Genomic DNA, 23,574 nt, shown 5'->3' on the forward strand with positions numbered 1-23,574 from the left:
CCAGCAACTGCAAACATTTTGCAGCATAAAAACGGGGGTATGAGTGTTCTTTTTATAAAAAGCTAAACTTACAGCTTTGTGAAGATTTAAACGTGCGAGTGAAGACTCTGTTATTGAACAAGAGAATCTCAGATGGGAGATTACAGGAATCTAGAGTGTGCACTCAGACTGGTCCGCAGGCATCTACAGTACATTTTCACCGGCTAGCGACAGAAAAACAGGTGATTGTGGACAAAACCTGGTGGGACCAACTAGAGGGAACAGTGAAATGAACGGTGCTGTCCTGAATGCCAAAAGATGAGTGAGTACGCCTGGGTGTGTCCTAATAGAAAACACATGTGCAACCTAAGAGTTTCGCTATCAATTTTCACGACCTCCTTCTTATAACTGATTGAAAAGAAAGTTCTTTGGGAAGTTTAGTGCAATATCCACGATCAGCACCAGGGAGTTTCTATTGCACTCTCCTTTCCAGAAAGCTCTCAGATCCCTCCTTGTGGTCAGAGGCACAGCATCTTTCCATGAACTATTTATGTATTTATTGTTTATTTGGTTTTTTGAAACAGGGTTTGTCCTGGAACTCGCTTTGTAGACCAAGCTTGTTGCGGGCTACAGGAATATATCATAAGAACTCAGCTGGTTATGGCAAAGTCACTACCTGGAGGGATCAGGGAATTCCTCCAGAGGAAGCCAAATCCCAAGGAGTTTTTGGTGTTACTTGGCTTGTTATATATCAGCTGTATTCTGTTATGAAAATCATGTGTGCCTTCATAGCTTTCCCAATTGACTTTTCCCTAAGAAGAGCTAACAGTGTAGACTGATCACTCTCTGGACATACACATTCCAGGTATTTGGAGAACAGCCTCAGGAAAGGCCTTCTCTGGAATCAGATTATCTCCCTTGGCCACTTTCAAGGACTACAGGAAACACCACCCAGGTGGGCGCCCATTGTTAGTCCCAGGTGGACTAACAATGATAATAGCCCACATGCAAGTCTCCTGACTTAAGGTAAATTCCACAAGGGGACACCGCCTAGGTCAGGTAGACATTAAGTAATAGCTTTACACAATTTAGCTCAGACCCCTCTTTTCTTACAGCCTTACTAACTTTATAGACCTCTAACTACTTACCTAACCACTTCTAGGAATATTTAGATAAACTTCTGTGCTAACAGCTATGCCCAGCCAGAACTCCCAGTTCAAGCCTCCCTGTAATTATCATTATTGGTAGCATCTGGCCAGGTCCATCACTGGATGGAGGAAAGTACCTTATCAGAGATACCTCTGTACTCTCTAGAACAGACTTAAGCATCCAGGCTACCTGTTTGAGAAGGCCTGGCGGATGTGCCAATTAAGCCTTACTTCCTCTTTTCCCAAACCTTACCTCCAGTTCCAGATCTCCCTTTAACTATCACCAGAGGCATCTAGCTGTACACAGGTTGCCTAGAGACTGAGCACACTTTCCCCCACCCTGCAGAAAAACGGCAGACAGCTTGGACAGATAGGAGCCACAGGAAAAAAGAAGACAGTTTTATTTTCTCCCATTGACCTAGCAACTTATAGATTTTTAACATCCTTTACCAAACACATTTAAGGTTATAGTTGTGCACGTAAGACCCCTCTTCTTAGACATTACCCATATTTAGCCTTTAGTTGATTCATTAGTCACTTCCCTTTGGGTCACAAATGGTAATTAACAACTAGTGCCCTTCTTTGTAATTCTTATCAACCCTCCATTTGATCCTGATAGTGGACAATCACTGCCTGAGGAAGTTCAGGCTGAGTGTCCTGGGTGGAGGGGAGGATTGTGATTTTGGGGAGATATATAACTGTAAAGCAGAGGACAGACAAAGAAAGAGAGAAGAGAATGGAAGAACGAGATGGGTAAGAACTTGAGAGGAACGAGCTGAGATGGGGAAGAACTAGATTGAAGAGCTAAAAGAGAGGACTAGAGGAACGAGATGGAAGATGAGGAAGAGCCAGATGGGGAAGAACAAGATGAGAAAGAGCCAGATGAGAGAGAAGGAGACGGGAGAGAAGCTGATGGGGGAAAGAACTAGATAGATGAGAACCTAGAAGGGACAGAACTAGATGAAGGAATTAAGATAGAACATAGAGGGAACAGTAGATAAATATAGAGAGAAATCAGGCAAGAAAGGAGCTAGACATGAGAACAGAACCGAAGCTGTGTATAAAGGATGTTATGCCAGAGGAATTAAAGCAAGTGGACAATAGGACTCGGTGTGCTGAGATTCAATTTACAGAAAATAGTCCTCGCCGTCAGTAGTTCTCTCTCCTGAGCCCCTGGGATGTATAATATTAAGGCTGGTCCCTCTAATATTATACAAGACAAGCTGGCCTTGAACTCACTGAGATCCGCCTGCCTCTGCCTCCCGAGTGCTGGGGCCACCATGAACTCTTGATCATTGAGCAGAGACTAGGGGTTTTGTTGTTTACTTGGAGGGGACCTCCAGAATGGAAGGAGAGTGGGATCAGAGGCGTCTTGCTTGAGCACTCCCAGTGGGGGCGACTTGAATAAACACCACCTGTATCAAGGCTTGCCCAGTGGCCAAGCGGTTTCTCCCTGGTCTCTGTAGAAGTACTTCTTGTATTGGAGCTCACCTAAGGTGACACTTCCTGCTGACTCTGCCCTTCTTCCTGTGAGTCTTTCTGTGGTTTTCCTTCTGGTCCACATCTGCCCTGGGAGGTTCCCCTACTGGGAAAGAGGGCTATTCATTAATTAAGCATTAACTAATTAATTAATTAAGAGAGCTAATCATATCCATGTTTAGGTTTTCAGCTCCCATGAAGCCCTACCTACTAAGAGGTTAAAGTTCAAACAGCCACTGAAAACATGACCTCATAAGGTGTGATTCAGGGGGAGGCGCTCCAGTTAAGGCACAAACCCATGGAGACAATAATAAAGTTGTAATTTCAGAGGTAGGGAAGAGGCAAGAGAAAATAAAAATGATTCTTTAACTGTTTGTCATATTAAACTTAAGATATATCTATTTAAAAAAATCCAGGAATGCATACAATGAATCAAATGTAAATAAGAGACATAATGGGGACAATAGAAAAGACATTAATTTTGAAATTTGGTGTCCATTAATAAATAGGAAACATTAAAAAAGACACAGATTGGGACAGTTTTTAAAGGAGATATTGGTATTTATTGCTGTGCACCATTACAGGAAATAGATGATCATATTTTAAATGCATTAAATTTGGCCATCACGCTCACTTCATGGTGTGAAGAAAAACAGCACTTGAATGATTTTTCCCTTAATTTGTTCTAAATTACAGCAAAGTGCTCTGCAAGAAGCAAGTGCTTGTGTTAATTAACTCTGAGTAGAGAAGGTCACTGGCACACACAGGGCTCAGTTTGTGGCTTTAGTGAGATATTCTCTCCTGCAATTAGAATTCATCATCAGGAATTAGAGGCGTGTGCAGATTTTCATTTCTTCATCTAGCACTTCATGTTTGGGCACTTTTGTTGACTCTTTAAAAGCATTGAAAACGTAATAACAATAATGAGATGGACTTATGAAATGAAACACACGGTCCACATATTTATTTACAAGCATGCTTACTACATTGGCATTTTCTTCGAGCCTGAATTTTTGAGCTGAATCTGTAAAACCACGTTCAAATGGCTTAACAGTGCTTCACAACATAAAGAATTAACAAGTCTGAATTTTAGTTATGTTAAATTGTAAGATCATACACAAAATTACAAATGCTATACAGTCTCTAAATCACCCTCCAGGATCCTCAAAATTCCATTGGGGTTTAAAGAGCCACCAACAGCTAAGTCCATAGTTCTAAAATATACAGAACTTTTAAATCTCCTTTCAAATTTTCACTTCCCTTTAGTTTCTTAGGATGTGTGCTGTTATTTTTATGCCTATAAAATTGTGAATGCTATAGTACATGTTTTGTGGGTCATACAACACATGACATGATACAGGTGTTAAGCTGAAATTGTTCATGTGAGTTAATATTTGAATGCTAGGCACTTGCCTCTTCTGATCCCCTCCAGTATCAACTGTGAGTCACTATTTAAATGGATTTAACCACAGTGTCAAGGTAATTATATATGTCATTTCTGTGACTGTCGTTTGTCCTGGATTTGGCCATTTCAAAGAGCTAAAGAGACTTTAAGACTAACAGTCATCTAAAGAGATTATTCAAGTATGGAGCTTCCAATGAGAAGAGTTACAAATTTAGAATGGGAAGGACTCAAGATACTATTAATTGAAGCAAATCCAAGACTTTCTAATTCTTAGGAATCTATAAAGATACTCAAGTCAGTCACAGGATATATATATATAAATTTTTAGTGGTCATAGTGTCCACACAGGATCAATGGCCCTTCAGCAAAATAACATGGTTTTTTTTTAAAATTTTTTTTTTATTTTTTTTATTTTTCGAGACAGGGTTTCCCTGCGTAGCTTTGCGCCTTTCCTGGGACTCACTTGGTAGCCCAGGCTGGCCTCGAACTCACAGAGATCCGCCGCCTCTGCCTCCCGAGTGCTGGGATTAAAGGCGTGCGCCACCACCGCCCGGCGAAATAACATGTTTTTAAGGGGTGCATACTAATCATGAGTGAGTTTGTAATCCTGCTACCTTTATGTCTTTTTTTTAATGCTGTAGCTATGAAATTAAGTTCTGGGGGCTGGAGAGATGGCTTAGCGGATAAGAACACTGGCTGCTCTTCCAGAGGACCTGGGTTCAAGTCCCAGCACCCACATGAGCTTACAATTGTCTCTAACTCCAGTTCCAGGGGATCTGGCACCCTCACACAGACATACATGCAGGCAAAACACCAATAGACATAAATAAATAACTTTAAAAAAAAGAAATTTAAAAATAGATGTGTATTCCATTCCTAACCAAGAAGCTATTTGCAACTGATACCTCCTGGGAGAAGAGAAATCAATTTTCTCCAGTGAAGTAATTCTGTGTATATCAACCAGTTGGCCAACACCAAATGGTTGTCATGGGTTTTTTGTGTGCTTTTCATTTTGTTTTGGTTGTTTCCTTTTTTTTTTTTTTTTTTTTTTTTTGTCTTACTGGGGTTTTTTGTTTGTTTGTTTTAATTTTCATTTTATTGTTGTTGTTGAGAGAAAGACTATGATGTTGGGTCAGAAAGGAAATGGGGAAGATCTGGAAGAGTTGGGGGAGAAGAAAGAACATGATCAAAATACACTGTATGAAAATAATTTTAAGTTAATGAAAGAAGAAAATTAGATGTGTAAAAAAGACTCTAAAGGGTTCGTGTGTAGAAAAAGCAGGGTGCCTTAGTACTATTTATTTCTGAAGTTCCAGCAGTGGAAATAAATGCGTGGTCTGTTTATGGGGACAGACTCTGGAGGGAAGGTTCAATACTAAGTATAAAAAACCAGAGCGTTGACAAGTAATGCCGTCTTTTTCAGCAAAACTTCGTTTGCAGTGAGATACTTTTGTCCAGTTGTTATGTGCTACTGTCTACTTTTAGTGGGAGGTTAACTGATTACAGCTTCATCAAATCTACTGAAATGAAAGGAATTTTAATTTTACTTGACAGATTTTTAAACTGAAGCTTTTTTGTTTGTTTGTTTTTTGTTTTAATATACCATCTGGTTAGTTAAGCCAATTATTCTTTTGAGTCAGAAATATGCAACTGCCACATAATGTAATGTTTCTTAAAGGTGAAGTCCTAAGACGTAGACAAAAACGAAAGTAGATTGTCCTCATTGTGTCAGCTCCACAACAGCAGGAGCAGAGAGCTGCGGCCGGCTGGGAGCTGTGTTCTCTGCACTAGCCCACAAGGACCTAGTCTACCTGGTGCCTGGCTCACAATCCCAGTTGGCTGTGCAGAAACACGTCCATGCTTTTTCTCAGAGCTCCCCCTTGTGACCAGCGGCCACTAGCACTGAAGCAGTTGATTGTACTGGTTGAATGCACGCTGAGGTGAGCCTGGAGAACCCCCAAGTTTATCACAGGACTATATTTGATTCGATTTCCATAACCCCCTGCTGTCTTCTGTGTATAGACTGCTTTCCTGGGGTAAAGCATCAGGAGGACAGAGACAACCCAGGACTGGTTCTAGAGCAGAACATCTGTATTAAAAGGACATGCAGTAAACATTGATATGAGAAGTAACTTTTCCATCCTGATTATGGAGCCACTTTTATTTATCAGAAATTAATGAAATAATGTCATACCTGTGACTTTTTTAATTTACAGAAAATATACTTTAAAATTTTAATTTGTTTGTGTGAGGGTGCATGTACATATATGTATGTGCGCATGTAGAGGCCAGAAGTTGACAATTAGGTGTCTTTTTCCACACTAGTTTTGAGACAAAGTCTATCACTGAACCTGAAATTCATCAATTTGATTCATCAATTTGGCTAGGCTGCCTGGTAAATGAGCTTCAGGGATTCACCTGGTTTTGTTCTACCCCATCCCAGAGCTGGGGTTACAGATTAGCACCACTGCACCTGACCTTCATGTGGGTGCTCAGGATCAGAACTCAGGTCCTCAGAATTGCAGAGCAGACACTTGACCAACTGAACTACCTCCCAGCCTCAAATATCATACTTTTAATCCATATTAACCAACCAATGGCATCAACTAGTCAAACACAAAAAAGAGATAATCAAAATTGATAGTTTATTTAAAAACACCTAAATGAACATATGACAAACATATCTAGATTACTACTGCAGAGTCATTCTATTTAATATGTCTCAGCATCCCTCTAGTTTGCTTTTAATAGGAATATAATTCAGATCTTCATTTTTTTTTCTCTTTAGGTTTAGGTTACATATATTTTGTATCTCCTGGTTAAGATCATTATTTCTATATTATATTATTACTTTACTTTTTAACAAGGTCCAATATTGAACTCTGAATGGATTCCTTTGAGCTTACCTATAAGATACCTTTAACAAAGTAATCACTTAGCAAGTGAGGGTTTGTGCCTAATTTTAACAGCATGGTTGTCCCTGAGAGTGTTTGCATACCAAGATCTTCATATTTAGAAGAAGGTGCTGGTTCTCCCATTTAGCTTAAGAGTCAAACCTAATAAAAATTAATGCCTTCCAAAGTATTAGCTGAGCGCTCAGAACCTGGATGTTTAAGTTTAGGACTTCCCCAAGCCAGACTATGAAAAAAAAAACAAACAAACAAAAACGACTGAATTGGAATCAAACACGACACAGTTTCTCAGAAGCACCTTCCTCTCAAACACAGTCAGAGTGAACTTAGATGTTGGAATGAGTACCGGACTGGCTTGAGAGTACTCAATGCAGGATTCTTTTTAATAGTCCGTGTCTTTCTAAATAATAACCAACACCCCTTTTCAGAATGGTTCATAGCTAAAGGAAATGAATCCATTAAACCTCATCTGATTTGGTTAAAATTCAAAACCACTGCCTGAAGAATAATTAAACCCGAGGCGTCACAATTCACATTCTAATGGGCCCTTGTTAAGGGGAAACACAGAGGGGACTCCCTTTGTTCTTCATAGCTGGAGCATTCTCTCTCTTCATCATCACTGGTTACTCTTCTCCAGATCAGAAATGAGGATGTTTTCCTCTAAATGTGCTGTACTGAAGCTGAATGTAGGATAGTAAAGACTCCTAGACCCCCTGAGTCTCTGGAAGAAGCCACTGTTCTGCTTGTATATCCAGAAGGAAAGCATGAAAATGGCCAGCATTATTATCAGCGTCAGTGAGACTGCCAGGGGAACGATGCTGTGGCTTAGTCCTGGAGGCAGACAAAGAAAAAGAGAGAAGAAACACGGTCACATGCTTGCTGTCTGTCTTATTAATTCTAAGAAATATCTAAATATTCTTTCCTCTTTCAAGCCTACCTTTTCCTGGATGCTCTATTACAGCTGGAACATCTAAAATCAAATAATAAATAAAAAATGTCTTTAAATTCAGCAAAGTTATGGCATTATTCAATCAAAGCAAGAATCAAACTATTGCTCATACATCACATCTGGTGGCATGTTTTTATGAATGATGTTTTAATGGAGGTCTGATATTCATTCATTTATGTATTGTCTATGACTTTCTCTCCTCTGTCTCCCTGTCTCTTTGTCTCTCTCTCTGTCTCTTTCTGTGTCTCTGTGTCTGTCTCTCTCTCTGTGTCTGTCTCTCTCTGTGTCTGTCTCTCTCTGTGTCTGTCTCTCTCTCTCTGTCTCTGGTGTGTGTGTGTGTGTGTGTGTGTGTGTGTGTGTGTGTGTGAGCTTGTATGCCATGGGGCATGCACCATGGTGTGGGTGTGTGTAGGTCAGATGGCAACTTGTGGGAGTCAGTTCTCTACTTCTACCATGTGGGTCCTAGGGTTTGGATCCAGCTTAGGTCATTAGGCTTGGCAGCAAGTGCCTTTACCAGGTAAGCCATATTGCTAGTCCATGAGCCATTTGTAGTCATAAGGACTGTGTTCATAACACATGTGAGTACTTCTTTTCTTTTCATTTAGTAAAGCCAAAGAATTTCTATCTAGTCCCAGCACTATTACAACAGAAATACATGTAAGACATGGTCCTTGCTTACAGGAGGTCACTATTTTGTTGAAATTAGAAGAAGAGTTAGCCCAAAACATACAAGGCCTGCTTGTCTGTATGTAACAATTTTACAATCAGTACCTTTCACATCTGGAATTCCCAAGAGTCTACAAAATAAATACATAGGCCCTCCATTCCAAAGTGACATGGTTCCTGTTTTAGGTTGTTTTACTGTAAGAGTGTTTCTCACTGACTATCTTAAGGGCTAAACTCTGCAATTCTTGATCTGGGAAAAGATCCAGAGAAAGCTGTAGAGCTGTGGAGGTACCTGTGATGCTGGAGCAGGAGAATTGCTGTGAGTCTGAGTGTAGACTTTATAGTGAGTTCCAGACCAGGCAACAGAGTGAGACCCTACCCCAGAAAGCTACATTAAAAATAATAATAACAAATAAATAAATTTTAGAAAAAGAAAAAGAGAACCTGGTGCTCCAAGCAGCCTCAGTTTGGACAGACACCTTCTTACCTATAGGACACTTTCTTACCTACATGTTTGAACTGCTCCATGGCCTTGAAAAGTTGCAAGGCTTTAAAATTGGACACTGACGTACGTTGCTTCTGATTTGCTCTGGATGCTTAAGTGACAGTGAAAACTTGGGCATGTTGTTGGTCTGATGTCTCCTGCAAGGCTCTGCTCTTTGGGCTTTCAAACCCCGGTGCCTCATACTCAGATTTGTCTCTTTCCTTGCCAGTCTTCCTACCCCTCCTGGTATTTTTCGTCATGCCATTCAAATTGCTAATGCTGTTCTTTGCATCTAGTGAGTTTATCTCACTGTGGGGGTCTACACTGCTCGCTGTCCATCCCTTGCTTCACCAGGAATCTCAGCTCTTTGGCTCAGCCCTGGATCTTGCCGCACTGGTCAATTTTACTCTCATTATGCGTCTGCTGCTCCGGTCTAAGAGCATTCTCCATGGCTGCTTTCAGCAATGCTCGGTCTTTGCTCTAAAATACCTCCTCTCCTTCTCCGCTCTACTCCTTCCTGCTCCCCCTCCCCCCAAACCTCTGAAGCCTTCTTCAGCATCCCAGAGGCTTTCCTTCTTGCTAAGATGAGCATCTAGGAACTGTCTGGATTCTTAGAAACACCGATGATCTCATGGTATGCTGTAGATGTAACCAACCGTCTTATTAAATAAGAAACACAGAACCAATGCAAAGAAGAAAGCCAAGAGGTCAGAGCTAAGAGCCTTACCTGTCTGCTGCAGCTAGCCTCTTCAGCCAAGAGTGACCTACTTCCTGAGTGTTTGTCTTTATATAGACTTTCTGTTCCGCCTTCTCATTGGTTGCAAACCCAACCACATGACTGCCTCGTCACTGCCTGTTTGTACAGACCTCCAGGTCTTCTATGGTTGGTATTGAGATTAAAGGCGTGTGTCTCCAATGCTGGCTGTATCCTTGACCACACAGAGATCTACCTAGCTCTGCCTACCAAGTGCTGGGATTAAAGGCGTGCGCCACACATGCCCAGCTCTGCTATGGCTTGTTATTAGCTCTGACCCCCAGGCAACTTTATTTATTAACATACAAATAAAATCACATTTCAGTACAAATAAAATATCACCATAGTATGCTAGCTCAGAAGCCTTGGCTGTTGTTTGCAAATGGCTAGGATTTTCTGACTTAGTTATTGAAAACTAATTTCCATCCTTTTAAACTGTATTTCTTAGGATGGAGTGAAGTATGACCTTCCCTGCATAACATGCTCACAAAAGAGAATCACGCATACTTGTCCATGACACATGTACCAAATGAATAGATGATATTTCCTAAGACTGAAGATGATTGTAAATGTTCTCACAGCACAGCTTTTTGGTGTAAACTACGTCTTGATTTCATTTATGTGACTAATGATTTTTCCCCTTCATATTAGAGGGAAAAAAAGTAACTCAAGTGTTCTGACTTGTGTGATGTAGACCCAGAATCTATCTGAAAAACTCTCTGAAAGTCTGCATTTATAATTTTTTAAATGCTACCATGGTGGGTCAGTATTAACCAGGGAAGAGTCAATATGAAGAATGTCTCTCTCCCTTCACACACCTGTGTCCATTTTACATATGAATCCCTTTTTGTCTTCACATGAGGTCAACTGCCATACTCCTTCAGGGATCCTCAAGGCAACACACGGATGGGGCTTGAGGTGGTCTATAGTTGGCTTCCGAATGCCCCAGTTTGACTGGTCTGTGGGTGTTCCATCAAACCACCTTAAGGTTCCATCTGTGGAAAGATTGCTGATTATGAATTTTGAGCATGATTCCCAAGCTAAGATTGGGATAAACCATAAAAGTAGGCCCCAAATTTAAGGAGGTACATTAAAAATATGTTCATGAACAAAACACAAAAAAGGTATCTATCCATTAAAAGTTGCCTCTGGTGCAACTCTCTATTTTAGATACAGGTATCTTGTTTCTTAATATCCTGGTTTGAGTTTTGAAGTAGTCCACACATTTCTATCCAATTTAAATAAATCACATAGTAAATGAAATGAAATTAATTAATGTATAGAAAATCCCTTGAAACACAACATCAACCCCATAACAAAAGGGTTCATTTCCTAAAGCTATTATAATGCTAGAAGTGGTTCAGTGGGAGAGTTCAGCCCATATATGGTCAATAAGGTGTGTGTGTAGGGGGTGGGTCTACTGTCTGAAACGATTATAAAACTAACAATAAAGTGAAGTACAAGGCAGCTTGCTTTTGATTGTCACCATCTGCTAGAAATTCAAACCATGTCCAGGATTAAAATGCTCCTTGCAAGAATGGGCTCTGCCCCCTCCTCCCTACACCACGACAACACTCTCTCCATGCCAATGCAGATAACTTTCTTTACAAGTCCCGTTCGATAACATCCGTTACATAAAGAAAAGAACAGTGCGACTCCAATTACACACGCCAGCGTTTATGAGTAGTATATAAGAATTCAGAAAGCACAGTTTATCATTGAAATGGCTTCCTGACTCTGCTGTGTAACACTTGAGGGAGTGGGGTGTTTTCAAGTCAGTGTGGTTTTGCCATCCTAAGCCTGGGGACAGAGTTGGAGCGAGCATTTTCCCAGTCAGTATGAAGGTTAACTTGTCATTTGTTTGTTTGGGGGAGGTGGCTTTAGGATTCACACTACACTTTCACAGCGAATGTGTCCAGGAGAGTTCTGTGGCTCCCAGAGGTCTGAACGCCTGCGTATGTATTGACACCTCCTCTGCACCCACATCACTTACTGTTACTATCAAACTGAGCATTCAGCCAAACCATCTGGACAGAAGAACTAAATGCAAGAAGCTCTTCCAGGAGAAACAAATTTTCAGCCTCATCTTTGATCGCTAAAAGACCGGATCCTGCAAAAGAGACAAGCAGCCACTGAGCAAGGTAAATGCAATTAAAAAAAATGTTTCTGTGCCCTGTTTTGTGAAACTTGGGCTTTTAAAAATCAACATTATACGGGCGGTGGCGGCGGCGCACGCCTTTAATCCCAGCACTCGGGAGGCAGAGGCAGGCGGATCTCTGTGAGTTCGAGGCCAGCCTGGGCTACCAAGTGAGTCCCAGGAAAGGCGCAAAGCTACACAGAGAAACCCTGTCTCGGAAAAAACTAAAAAAAAAAAAAAAAAAAAAAAAAAAAAAAAAAATCAACATTACATTCCTCAATACATTTTTATTTTCCTCTCTGGTGATGGGGCCAGAAGCTCAGGACCTTGCCATGTTAGGCATGTGCTCTCCCACTGAGCTCCAGCCCCAACTCCACATTTCTGTTGTTAAAAAGGGGTTAGTGGGGAGAGCTCGGTTAGTAAAGTTCTGCTGACCATACATGAAGACCCAAGTTTGGATCCTCAGGACTCAGGTAAAGAGCAGGGCTGGCGAGGCAGAGACAGGAGGATCCCTAAGTCTTGTTGGTCAGGTTCAGGGAGAGAGCATGTCTCAAACATATCAGATGGAGAGTGAGTGAGGAAGATACCTGGTATAACTCATATACACACAGGCTCTTCTCAACACACACACACACACACACACACACACACACACACACACACACAAACACACACACACACAATTTTAAAGTGATTAAAAAGAAAAGAAAAGAACAACAAAAAGAAGGTCTCATTATGTAGCCTGGCTGGCTTGGAACTTACTATGTAGACCTGGCTGCCCTTAAATTCATAAAGATCCATCTCTGTGAGTATTAGGTGGCCTGTGCCACCATACCCACCTAAAATGTCATTTAAGACTTTTAAGGTGAAATTACATCTATAAAAATGTACAAGCTTTCACTTAGAAAGCTAAAGTACCGATGATCCAGTTTAGAGAACATTAAAAATTCATAATGCACATGGCTTCAGAAAGAAGAATGTTGTGGGAAAGCTGGACACTGAGGCACCATCTCGGGTTTTCCAAGTCTGCACTGGAACATGGATCGCCTGTGGTAGCTGTCCCCCCAATAACCAAATTCAATAGTGTTTTTCCCCCAGTCGTTTTCATGGCTCCTAAAGTCACTGGATGATCAGCATGTGAGAAAGCACACTGTTTACTGAGATGTCAAGGAGTACATGAAAGCGTTTTAGTGCCGCAGAAGAATTACCTTCTCTTTTGCAAAATTCATGAGCATCCTCAAAACTCCTGCTGTCCAGGACTGTAGAAAAACTGTAGCAATTACCTTTAAATTTTATCCAGGGAACTGATGTTTCTGGGCATAGCACTGGGTGCTGAAATGCCTTTGTTTCTATGAAGAAAAAACAGGCATGATTTCAGGCTGGTGCCTGGGCTCATAGGCTGAGATAACCCTTATTTGACATTCAATGAAAGGCCAGAATCAATGCATGCATTAAGATTTTCATGATAATACCCCAAAAGACTGGATTTGATGTCAAGGATTACAAACTAGGCTTAGGTTCTTGTATTTCTGTTAGAAATACTCTTTACCTAAACATGCAGAGTGTGTTAATAGATTTCTTTGTCTGTTTACTTTTGAGTGTGCCTGGAGAAATGCTGTCTACTGCTATCCCAAAGCCTGGGGCATCAGGGAGATGCAATTCATAGTGGAACTGGTAGCTGAAAGATGCTGGGAAAAGGATGTCTAACTATATAGTACGTGTCCTATGCAGGGCTAGGTGTCACGGATTTCTAAAATCCTTACTCATCAGCAAGCCTATGAGAGAATAGCACGTTCAGCAAGTATCACAGTGAAACACAACATGAAATAAATAAGCAAAGTTTGAGGGGGCTTTCCTTCCAGCACCAAACATGAGAGTCAAATACATCCATGCTGAGATCCTGGCCCCATTGCTTCCTAGCTGTGTGGCCTTGGGCATGTCACCCTGTGCTCAATTTCTTTTTTTTTTTTTTTTTTTTTTTTTTTTTTTTTTTTTTTTTTTTGGTTTTTCGAGACAGGGTTTCTTTGTGTAGCTTTGCGCCTTTCCTGGAACTCACTTGGTAGACCAGGCTGGCCTTGAACTCACAGAGATCCGCCTGCCTCTGCCTCCCGAGTGCTGGGATTAAAGGCGTGCGCCACCACCGCCCGGCTTCAATTTCTTTATAACAGGAAGCTAACAGCAATATCACCCCCCCCCACACACACAAACAATTCGAACGGTTTAGATGTGTTAATGTCTGGCCTTTGTTATTTAAGTATTTCATTAATTACTGTTCTATAGATAAGTGTGTATGAGAGCATGTGTGCCACGGCCCGGGGGGTCAGAGGAGTCAGTTCCTTCCTTCTGTGTGTGTTCTGGGGATTGAACTCAGGATGCAGGCTTGCTCTGAAGCACTTTTTACCTGATGAGCCATCTTGCCATCCTGTCTGGCACTTCTTAAAAGTCCACAATAGATGTGTACATTTTATCAAAAAAGGAAAGAGACATATGGTATTTTAGAGGAACTAATTTTGCTATATGTATATATATTTCTTACATTTCCATATGTGTATACATGCATATAGACATCACTTATGCTTAATCCTGAATTGTTTTCATCTACAATTATGCACAGCATGTGCACTATTTGTAATGATATCCAGAATAGGAGTAAATGATGCAGTTCTATGAAATGAGAGATTTAAAAGGAGATCAGAGGGGGAACTGGTGGTGCACATGACAGCAACAAAGAGACCCGGGGAAACAGGATAAAGCATGTCAGAGGGTGAGGAGACGGAGCCTGTTCTTGGTACTGCTGATGGCTGGAGCCTCGGGAGTCTGTTTAATGCTCTCAGTTAAGTTTCGTCTCCAGTAAAGGACTGGGTCAGCTGAACTTCATATAAATGGGGTAGTATGCAAAGTGTGGGGTAAGACATGTAGTGAATGTCCGAGCAGTATCAGCTACCACCGCCGCCGCAACCATTGCTCAAGAATCTACCACTCTTGTCTTAAACATAAACCCTCGGTTCTTCTCCACACAAGCTGAAGTGCACCTTTCTAGTGTGGCTGCCCGTCTTTATCTTACTCTAACCTGAGACGCTGGCAAACTCCAGCCCAGCTTTGCCATCGGTATCCCTCTGTCTTTGTCTAAGCTTCTCCCCTCAGGGTGCTTCTCTGTGTTCTGTTACCGCCCATCAAGCCCACCCATTCTTCAAGCTCCGTCTTCATACACTGCCATGCCCTGCAAGGCCTTCTTCCTTCCCCCAGAAAGACAGGATGCTCTTTTAAAAACAGCCAAAACGCTTTTCTTATGCTGCAGGCAATGGTGGGGATGGCAGCAGCATCAGAAGAACACAATGCATCCTCTTCTTGATAATCCCTCTTTCCGCATCTTCTAGCCATGCCCGCTATGACAGCTATTTGTCTTCGTATCATAGACCAGCCTACAGGGTCTGGGACTTTTTTATTCCAAGGGCTGGGACTTTTTCTTATTCACGATCATATTCCCTGCTGAGCACAGTCATGCACACAACAGTCATGTAGCACAGGACATGTTTGTTGAGTTGAATAGACTTGTACTTACCAGTGGGTACGTGACAAATGGCGCCTTGCAGGAATGACTCACAGGCTGTGCTATGCCAGCGTCCATTAGTGTCAGCAAAAACACAGTCACCAAGAAAGGTTGACTCCTCATCCTTCCAGTAGGTGAAAGGGGATCTAGTCCCATCTGACCAGTCAAAATTAACACCGTTCTGCAGAGGGGATTTGAAGCATCATTTCATTGCCAAGACTTGCTGGCATCACCCAATGCTACCCAAGCATCCACTCCTTCCAAATTCTACACTTTCCCCCCAAAAGAACCAGAGGTTGTGAATGGAATAGAGTTTGCATTTCAGTAATTCAAGTGTGTAATACTCTTGTTTTTAAAAAACAAAAACAAACAGAGAACAAAACAAAAACAAAAAATCAAACTCATACAAACAGAACTCTGCATGTTATATTTCAAGGGTAGTGAATTAATTAATAATAAAGTTTCTGAGCAGGAAGCAACAATCATTTGTCATGGAGATTCTGGAAATCTAACAAATTACCCAAACATGGTACTCAAGTTTGAGATGTGTTTCATTGCATAAATGAGTCAGTACTCAGGGATGCTTGAGAATTTTCAAAGGACCCATGGGGGCATTATATTTAAAAATCAGGCAAGTGCATGTTCATCCTAAAAAGATGTATGCTCTTGTTTTGTAGCCTCAGGATTCTCAAAAACAAAACAAAACAAAACACAAACAAACAAATGAACCTGAAAACAACAACAACAACAAAACCCCCAGTAGTTTCTGTATAAACCAATGGTTGAAATGATACATTTACTATTGTGTCTGGGAATTATTTTTGCATGCTGATTCCAGTGGTTGCCTCACTAAGGAAGTAGACAGAAACTTTGCAAAGATGACTGGAGGAGCTCCAAACACCTACGTCTGTGGTGGAGAGTCCAATCCAGTGGGCGTAGCCCAGCCTGCTGAGGAGAACGGTGAGGAAGGACTGGTGAAAACTGTCTGTAATGCTGGCCAGTTCTGCTCTGTGCATCCGGCAGGTTCTTCCTGCTGTGTACCAAGTCATATTAGCACGGATTATTTTGTAAGTTCTGTTTCCAAATTCCAATGTACTGGGGACTGAATGCATCTCAGACACGTTTCCATGGTATTCTGAGGACATGAGGACAATGACAAAATCACTTGTAGTATCTGGACCACAGAGGAGGAGGTCAGACTTAACATTCATCTTTGTCACTAATATCGACATTGACCAGAGCTTTTCTTCCAGAAGTGATGAATTCAAAATAATGACACTACACTTCAAAGTGTGTGTGATGCTAGGGAATTGGAACATTGTGGTGGTTTGAATGACAATGGCCTCCATAGGCTCATACATTTGACTGCTTGGTCCCTAGTTGGTGGAACTGTTTGAGGAGGATTAGGAGGTGTGGCATTATTGGAAAAGGCATTGCTGTGGGATGGTCTGTATGTCAAATCTGTTGCTCTGATTGGTCAATAAATAAAACACTGATTGGCCAGTGGCTAAGCAGGAAGTGTAGGCAGGACTAACAGAGAGGAGAAAAGAAAGAACAGGAAGGCAGAAAGACACTGCCAGCTGCCGCCATGACAAGCACTATGTGAAGACTCCGGTAAGCCACAAGCCACATGGCAAGGTATAGATTTATGGAAATGGATTAATTTAAGCTATAAAAACAGTTAGCAAGAAGCCTGCCATGGCCAGGCCATACAGTTTGTAAGCAATATAAGCCTCTGTGTTTACTTGGTTGGGTCTGAGCGGTTGTGGGACTGGCAAGTGACAGAGATTTGTTCTGACTGTGGGCAAGGCAGGAAAACTCTAGCTACAAAGGCATGCTATTGGGGGTGGGCTTTGTGGTTTTAATAGCCATGCCATTTCCAGTTCTCTCTGTCTCTCTGTCTTTCTCTCTGTCTCTCTCTCTGGTGTGACTATGTGAGCTTTCTCTTTAATATATGTGCATTTCTCTTTTTTGTCTTATATTATGCTGTATCCACAGAATAGCCTAAATGTAGGAAAACAAAGTGAAAATTTCTGCATTATCTGATCTAGAATGAATTTAGTCCCTCTTTCATACTAGGCTGAAAACTAAAATCAGTAAGTGGTTTGGGCTTATTAAAGGGCATGCTGAGATGTGAATGGCTGAAGGCCTGGACTTCATCCCATTCCTGACCCTACCTGGCTAAGAGTCCTGGAGAAAATTAGTCCTTCTAAAGCTTAAATTTCAGGTCTATAAGAACTGACAAGGTCTTCCTTAGAAGGATGTGTACAGAATTCATGCCATACCCATTACAGCACATGCTCTATTGCATCCGGGACACACCAAACACCTAATAAATGTTGCTCCTCACTCCCCTCTCCTGTTTTTGTTATGTTCTTCACAATAAAAATGACAAAGTGGGAAGCTGCCTTTTGCCTTTGTTACTGCTACTTGACTCAGAAAGTACACATAGTAAAACCTAAGCAAAACAAGCCTACTTATTAATTAACTTGTGATGCACTTGGTCACCTACGTGTTTTTTGCTGGAAGTCTGTTGGCCAGCCTATGCTCCCAGTTTATGGTTAGTTATACAAAATCTATATGATACCAAAGTGCTATTTCAAAATGACAGTTAGTACAATAAGGTAACTGAATTTTTCTTTTTGTTTCGTTCCACTGGGTTATACCGTTGCTTTTATTCATAGGGATTCCTCCCAGTGCAATTAATCTTTTCAAGTTTCAAAACAGAGCACACATGATTTTGAGCAGCATGGTTTTGCAACTCAATATCCTGGAGAAGAGATATCTATGGAAACAGTTATTTCCAACTGTTCAGTCCTCTCTCTCTCTCTCTCTCTCTCTCTCTCTCTCTCTCTCTCTCTCTCTCTGTGTGTGTGTGTGTTTGTGTGTATGTGTGTGTGTGTGTGTGTGTGTGTACATGTGTATGTGTGTGTGTGAAGGCATGTCTGTGTGTGCCATAGCACAAATGTGGAGGTCAGAGGACAGCCATGGATGCTGGTTCTTCTCTTTATTTGAGTCAAGACCCTGTTCCACTGTGTTTCTGCTGTTTTTTTCCATGTTAGCTGGCCCATGAGCTTGAGGGGATCCTCCTGTCTCTGCCCTCCATCTCCCCGAAGGAGTTCTGGGATTATCGAGGCTTACACCATGCACCTGGCTTTTCCATGGGTCCTGGGGATTCAAACTCAGGTCTTCAAGCTTGTACGGCAAGTTCTTTCCCCCCCCCCCCCCAGCAACCTCCTCTGGCCTCTGTCTCTCTTTTTATTAATCTTTCTTTTCCTTCCTTCCTTCCCTCCCTCCCTCCCTCCCTCCCTCCCTCCCTCCCTCCTCCCTCCCTCCCTCCCTCCTTTCTTTCTTTCTTTCTTTCTTTCTTTCTTTCTTTCTTTCTTTCTTTCTTTCTTTCTTTCTTCTTTTTGATTTTTATTTTTTGAGACAGGGTTTCTCTGTGTAACAGCCCTGGCTGTCCTGAAACTCACTCTGTATTCCAGGCTAGCCTCAAACTCACAGAGATCCGCCTGCCTTTGCCTCCCAAGTTCTGGGATTAAAGGTGTGTGCCACCACCACCTGGGTTATTCATATTTCTTTGTTCTTTCAGGAACAGAGCAATTTTTGGCTCAAGTCCAATATAAGCATATATTTATGTGGAAAATATAGACCGTTCATTGTATCAAGAATTAAAGTTTAATAATATTTTTCAGACATAATAATTTTTAAAAACTGTCATTTGTTAACCATATGCTGAGAACTATGCTAAGCTTTATATGCGCATATGAAATAGTTCTTACCTCATTTTACATAATTGAAATCAAGGTTCCTAGACGATCAAGTCATTTGACTGATGCTTATGTAAAGAGGTGAAGTGGGGGGCTTGTGTAGCCAGACATCAGGCCTGTGCTCTCCCCCTTTGCCCTGAAATGCCACCAAAGGAGTGCCCACATTGTTTGTCCCCAAGTGCCAAAGCAAGCAATCCGTGGGTACATTTGAGAAGAGGTCAGCGTTGCAGAAATAGAGTTACTATATTTAACGGAAATACTCTTTTCTTTTGTTTCATTTTTTGAGACTAAAGTTCCTTGTCTATAGACTGGGGAGACTTTGACCTACTTCCTGGAATGGTCTTGAAGGTTTTATGGCACAGCATTCATAAACCCAAGGCATGGTGCCAGGCACAGGGACACGCAGCAGGTAGTGAAAGCAAGAGCTGTCTTGGCTATTTGTATTATTCAAGGTCCCTCAAAGACAATAATCACACTGCTCCTTTATCCCACTGGATATATGTGATCGTGTGACACTTTCATTAGGATCTTCAAGGTCCTCCAAAGGCCCAGGTATCCCAGCTGTGAGCCCCAGAATGGAGACACTGGAGCTGATAGAGCATTTAACAGGTGAGGCCTGGTCGAAGGTCATAGGTCACTGTGCATGCCACTGAGGGGAATTATGGGAGCGTAGACTCTTTCCTATCCGTTTGCCTCCCAGGAATGAGTTCAGTGGCCTTGTTCTGCTCCCTGATTCTCCATAGTGCTCTGCTCTTGGCACAGCCCTAAAGCAGTGGATCTGACCTTCAAAATTATTATGCCAATACAAATCCTCTCTTTATATTTCAGATATTTTGTTACAGGGAGGGGAAGCTATCACATATGGCTTTGATATTACACTCCAGAAATCATTAAGGAGCTTTATCTGACTGATCTAGAAATATACCACATGTCATATTTAGCCACAGATACTACTTTTGGAGTTTAAAAAAAAAAAGGAGTGAGTGTGAATTGGTTTATTTTTATGACTTTTGTTGTTCTTGTTCTGAGTCAGGATCTCATGCTACAGCCCAGGCTGTCCTTGTTAAGTTTTTTATTTGTTTGTTTGTTTTTGTTTTAAATCTCAGTCTTCCTTGTGCAAGGAAGGCTTACAGGCATAAGCTAAGCCAGTTCCTCATTTTTCTTTTTCTTTTTTGTTTTTCGACATAGGGTTTCTCTCTGTAGCACTGGCTTCCCTGGAACTCACTCTGTAGACCAGGCTGGCCTCAAACTCAGAGATCTGCCTGCCTCTGCCTCCCTAGTGTTGGGATTAAAGGTGTGCACCACCACTGCCTGGCTTCAGTTCCTCATTCTTTTTCAACATTCTGGGTGACTTTTAAAACTTGCCACAATAGACTATGTTTGGATCTAGTGTCAGTGTTCTCTGCAAAGTGGTATATGTTGGAATTTAATTCTCCATCTGGGAAATTAAGTGGGTAGAGACATCTGACTGTGAAGTTCAGAAGTAGGGTCTCTGGAGGGTGACCAAGCTGAAGTAAGGCCACAGGGTCCCCTGATGGAATCTTGGTGGCTTTCACTGGAGAGAGGGACCAGAATACACTCACCCTAGTCTCTTGCTATTTAATGTGACATCTTGGAAGTCTGGCATGAAGATGATCATCAACAGATGTCATTACTTTGACTTTGGAGCAGAACTGTGAGCCAAGAGAAAGTGTTTTTCTTTGTGCTGATGCTAACATCACAGTATGGGAAAATAGACTGGTGTAGATGTAGAACACAGGAGTAAAGCTATTTAATGGTCCTAGGGTTGGCGGATCAACTTGGTTATCTGTCGGATGGTTTCTGCAGTCCTTAGAACGCAGTTGAAGGGCATAGTTCTAAGAAGTGGGGGGGGGGGGCACATGGCTAAACATACCTAAATACAGAGGACAAGAAATCATACTGTTACTGCAAAGCTGGTAGACAACAGGTGTGGAAGGAAAGATAGAAGTAAAAGGAATAAACCCCAGTTATTTCTTACCTTGCATTTTTTCACAAACAAATCCATAGCCTTCTTTTCCACAGTCATCAAAAAACCATTTTCCCGTGAAATGAAAATTAGGATTACTTGACGTCAGAGCACAGAGAGGAACATGCGTCTGAACTTCAGAGGTGTTATAACTCGGGATCTTTAAAGGAACACATATGTTATAAAAGTATGGTGATGTAACATTCTTGTCACACTGAAAAATTCTATTTAGGGCATAATTTTAAAAAGTAAAACACCATTATTATCTTATTTACATCTAATTAGAACCAATTCAGAAATCTCTTCCTAGCCTCCAAGATAAACAATCATCATGATGTGTAGTGTAATTGTGTTAATGGTATGCATGAAGCTGTTATAATGTTACATTTTTAAAAATTAACATATGGCTAGTAAACTAATATAAATTTATAGCTTTAAAACACAGAAAGAAAAAGTTTTAGTCAGTAAGTCTCCGTTTTGATATCTTGTTAAACTCATGTTAAAAAAATAAATCTTGAGGGTCTTAGAATACAGAACAATGGTTGAAGCGTACCATTGTTTGATCCCCAGTTAACCTTGCCCCCAGTAATTCTTAAAACTTACATTTATTATGTCAGATGGAGACCAGTTAGAATATACCACAGGCTTCCTATTCACCCACTTGTCATGATCATCACTTTGTAAACCTATCCACACATCCGTAGTCTGGCCAAAAAGATGCATAGTAATAAAAGCTGGAAGACATAAATACATTATCTAACAATAGCACACAAATCATTGGGTCATCATCAAATGTTGTTCATAGAAAGGACTGTATTTAAATGACAGCGAAACTTCATATGAATCAATTGTAGGAACCCCTTACTTAGTTCTCATTATGACAATACAGTGTCTTTCATTTTGGTTTCAGTTTAAATTGACTGAAATTAGCTGGGCAACCTGAGATTTCATCAGATCATTTAGCAAAACAATTTCCAGTGTTCACCTATGACTTTTTTTTTTTAAACAGAAGAGGATTAATGTGTCATATTGAAAAAGAAGTACGCAGAAGTATGCAATTGCCCTAAGGTTCAAGTTAAAATGTAAAGGTGAACTCAAAATGATCTTTAAAATGCTTACCATGTAATTATAGTAGATATTCCTGAGAAATTACTTTAGCCATTCTAGAACACACGAAACATGTCCTTATTCTCTCCAGTGTAGCCATCCAGTTAAAGCCTCTTAAGTCTGTAGTTTTTAGGCAGCCTACTGACTCTCACAGATGTCATGGCAGAAACCTTTATGCTCAACTTGAAATTTCCTGTATCTTAGCAATACAGTGTTTTAAATGTTGATTTGTAAATGAGATTTTGGGGGTGATGTTTTGATTAGTACTAGAATGACAGTGGCTGTTTTGGCTTGGTCGAAACCTTGGACTCTACCTTGTTCCAGTTCACTCTCAATGGAGACCAGTGTCCCGCCCTGGTCAACACAGAAGTCCTGAGCACCTGTCCAGGTCTTCAGCTCGTGAGTGTCTTTGGGAATCGTCACCAGGAAGCACTATGAACAATAACACAATGTGTTCATTCCCACACTGTTGTACGTGAACTAAAACAATTTCCCAAAGGCACCGAAGGTCAGCCTTGGAAATGATAATTTTCTTAGGCAGAGAACTCATCCATCTTCCGCCAGCTCTGTAGGCATTAATGAAGCTGCTTTGGGGTGAAGAGCGATTTGTCTCATTCACATGAGGCAGAGAGGAAGCAGGGATGTGTCTGTCATCCGGAAGGACAGCAGAGTCTCTGCTAGGTGGAGAAGGACAGGAGACTCTTCCTAGGAAGGATCCGGTCTGTTTGCAAGGTTTTCAGTAGGGGATTTAGTCTGAGAAGGAAGGGGTGGCTTGGCTTAGACGTCATCTATGAGCAGAGAGATGAGAGATGAAAGGACGAGGAGGATTTAAGTTCACTAGAAGCTCAGAGGCAGCCATTTAATAGAGAGCACACAGGAAGTTACAGGGGAGGGAGACCGGAAAAACAAAGGCGATAACTGGGAACAAGCATCACTGCCGATGCTAATCGTACACAAAAACACAGGCTGAATCTTCCCAATGAGAGGGGCAGCTTTGACAAAAACTTCTGTATTATGTCTCACACATGATGGGCAGAGGACAACTCCAAGGAGTCAGTGCTCTCCTTTCACTGTGGGGCCCGGGGACGAGACTCAACTGTCAGTCAGGCTGATGAGGTAAGCGCTTTACACACTGAGCCACGTGGCAGGCCCGTGACTGTCGTGGCAGAGGTTTCCTTGCTGTGAGATGGGATGAGAATCGGAATGAGCCCACCTTGCTCACTAAAATGGAGACATGGCAGGAACAG

The 23,574-nt window shown here is 41.5% G+C and overlaps 1 protein-coding gene across 1 annotated transcript in view; it reads right to left on the minus strand.

The window, feature by feature from the left end:
• Positions 1-6,637: 6,637 nt before the first annotated feature.
• The window catches only part of Pla2r1 (phospholipase A2 receptor 1), a 126,241-nt gene continuing 109,304 nt past the window's right edge, over positions 6,638-23,574 (minus strand). The window contains exons 21-30 of the mRNA XM_028868708.2: positions 22,642-22,759; positions 21,824-21,954; positions 21,233-21,380; positions 16,369-16,598; positions 15,476-15,644; positions 13,122-13,262; positions 11,770-11,886; positions 10,595-10,771; positions 7,861-7,893; positions 6,638-7,754 (exon numbers count right to left, since the gene is read on the minus strand). Coding sequence (XP_028724541.1) covers positions 7,540-7,754; positions 7,861-7,893; positions 10,595-10,771; positions 11,770-11,886; positions 13,122-13,262; positions 15,476-15,644; positions 16,369-16,598; positions 21,233-21,380; positions 21,824-21,954; positions 22,642-22,759 — 1,479 coding nt within the window. The 3' untranslated portion in view covers positions 6,638-7,539. The remainder of the gene's footprint in view (positions 7,755-7,860; positions 7,894-10,594; positions 10,772-11,769; positions 11,887-13,121; positions 13,263-15,475; positions 15,645-16,368; positions 16,599-21,232; positions 21,381-21,823; positions 21,955-22,641; positions 22,760-23,574) is intronic.

The sequence above is a fragment of the Peromyscus leucopus genome, chromosome 4, assembly GCF_004664715.2.
Source record: "Peromyscus leucopus breed LL Stock chromosome 4, UCI_PerLeu_2.1, whole genome shotgun sequence".
Taxonomy (NCBI): domain Eukaryota; kingdom Metazoa; phylum Chordata; class Mammalia; order Rodentia; family Cricetidae; genus Peromyscus; species Peromyscus leucopus.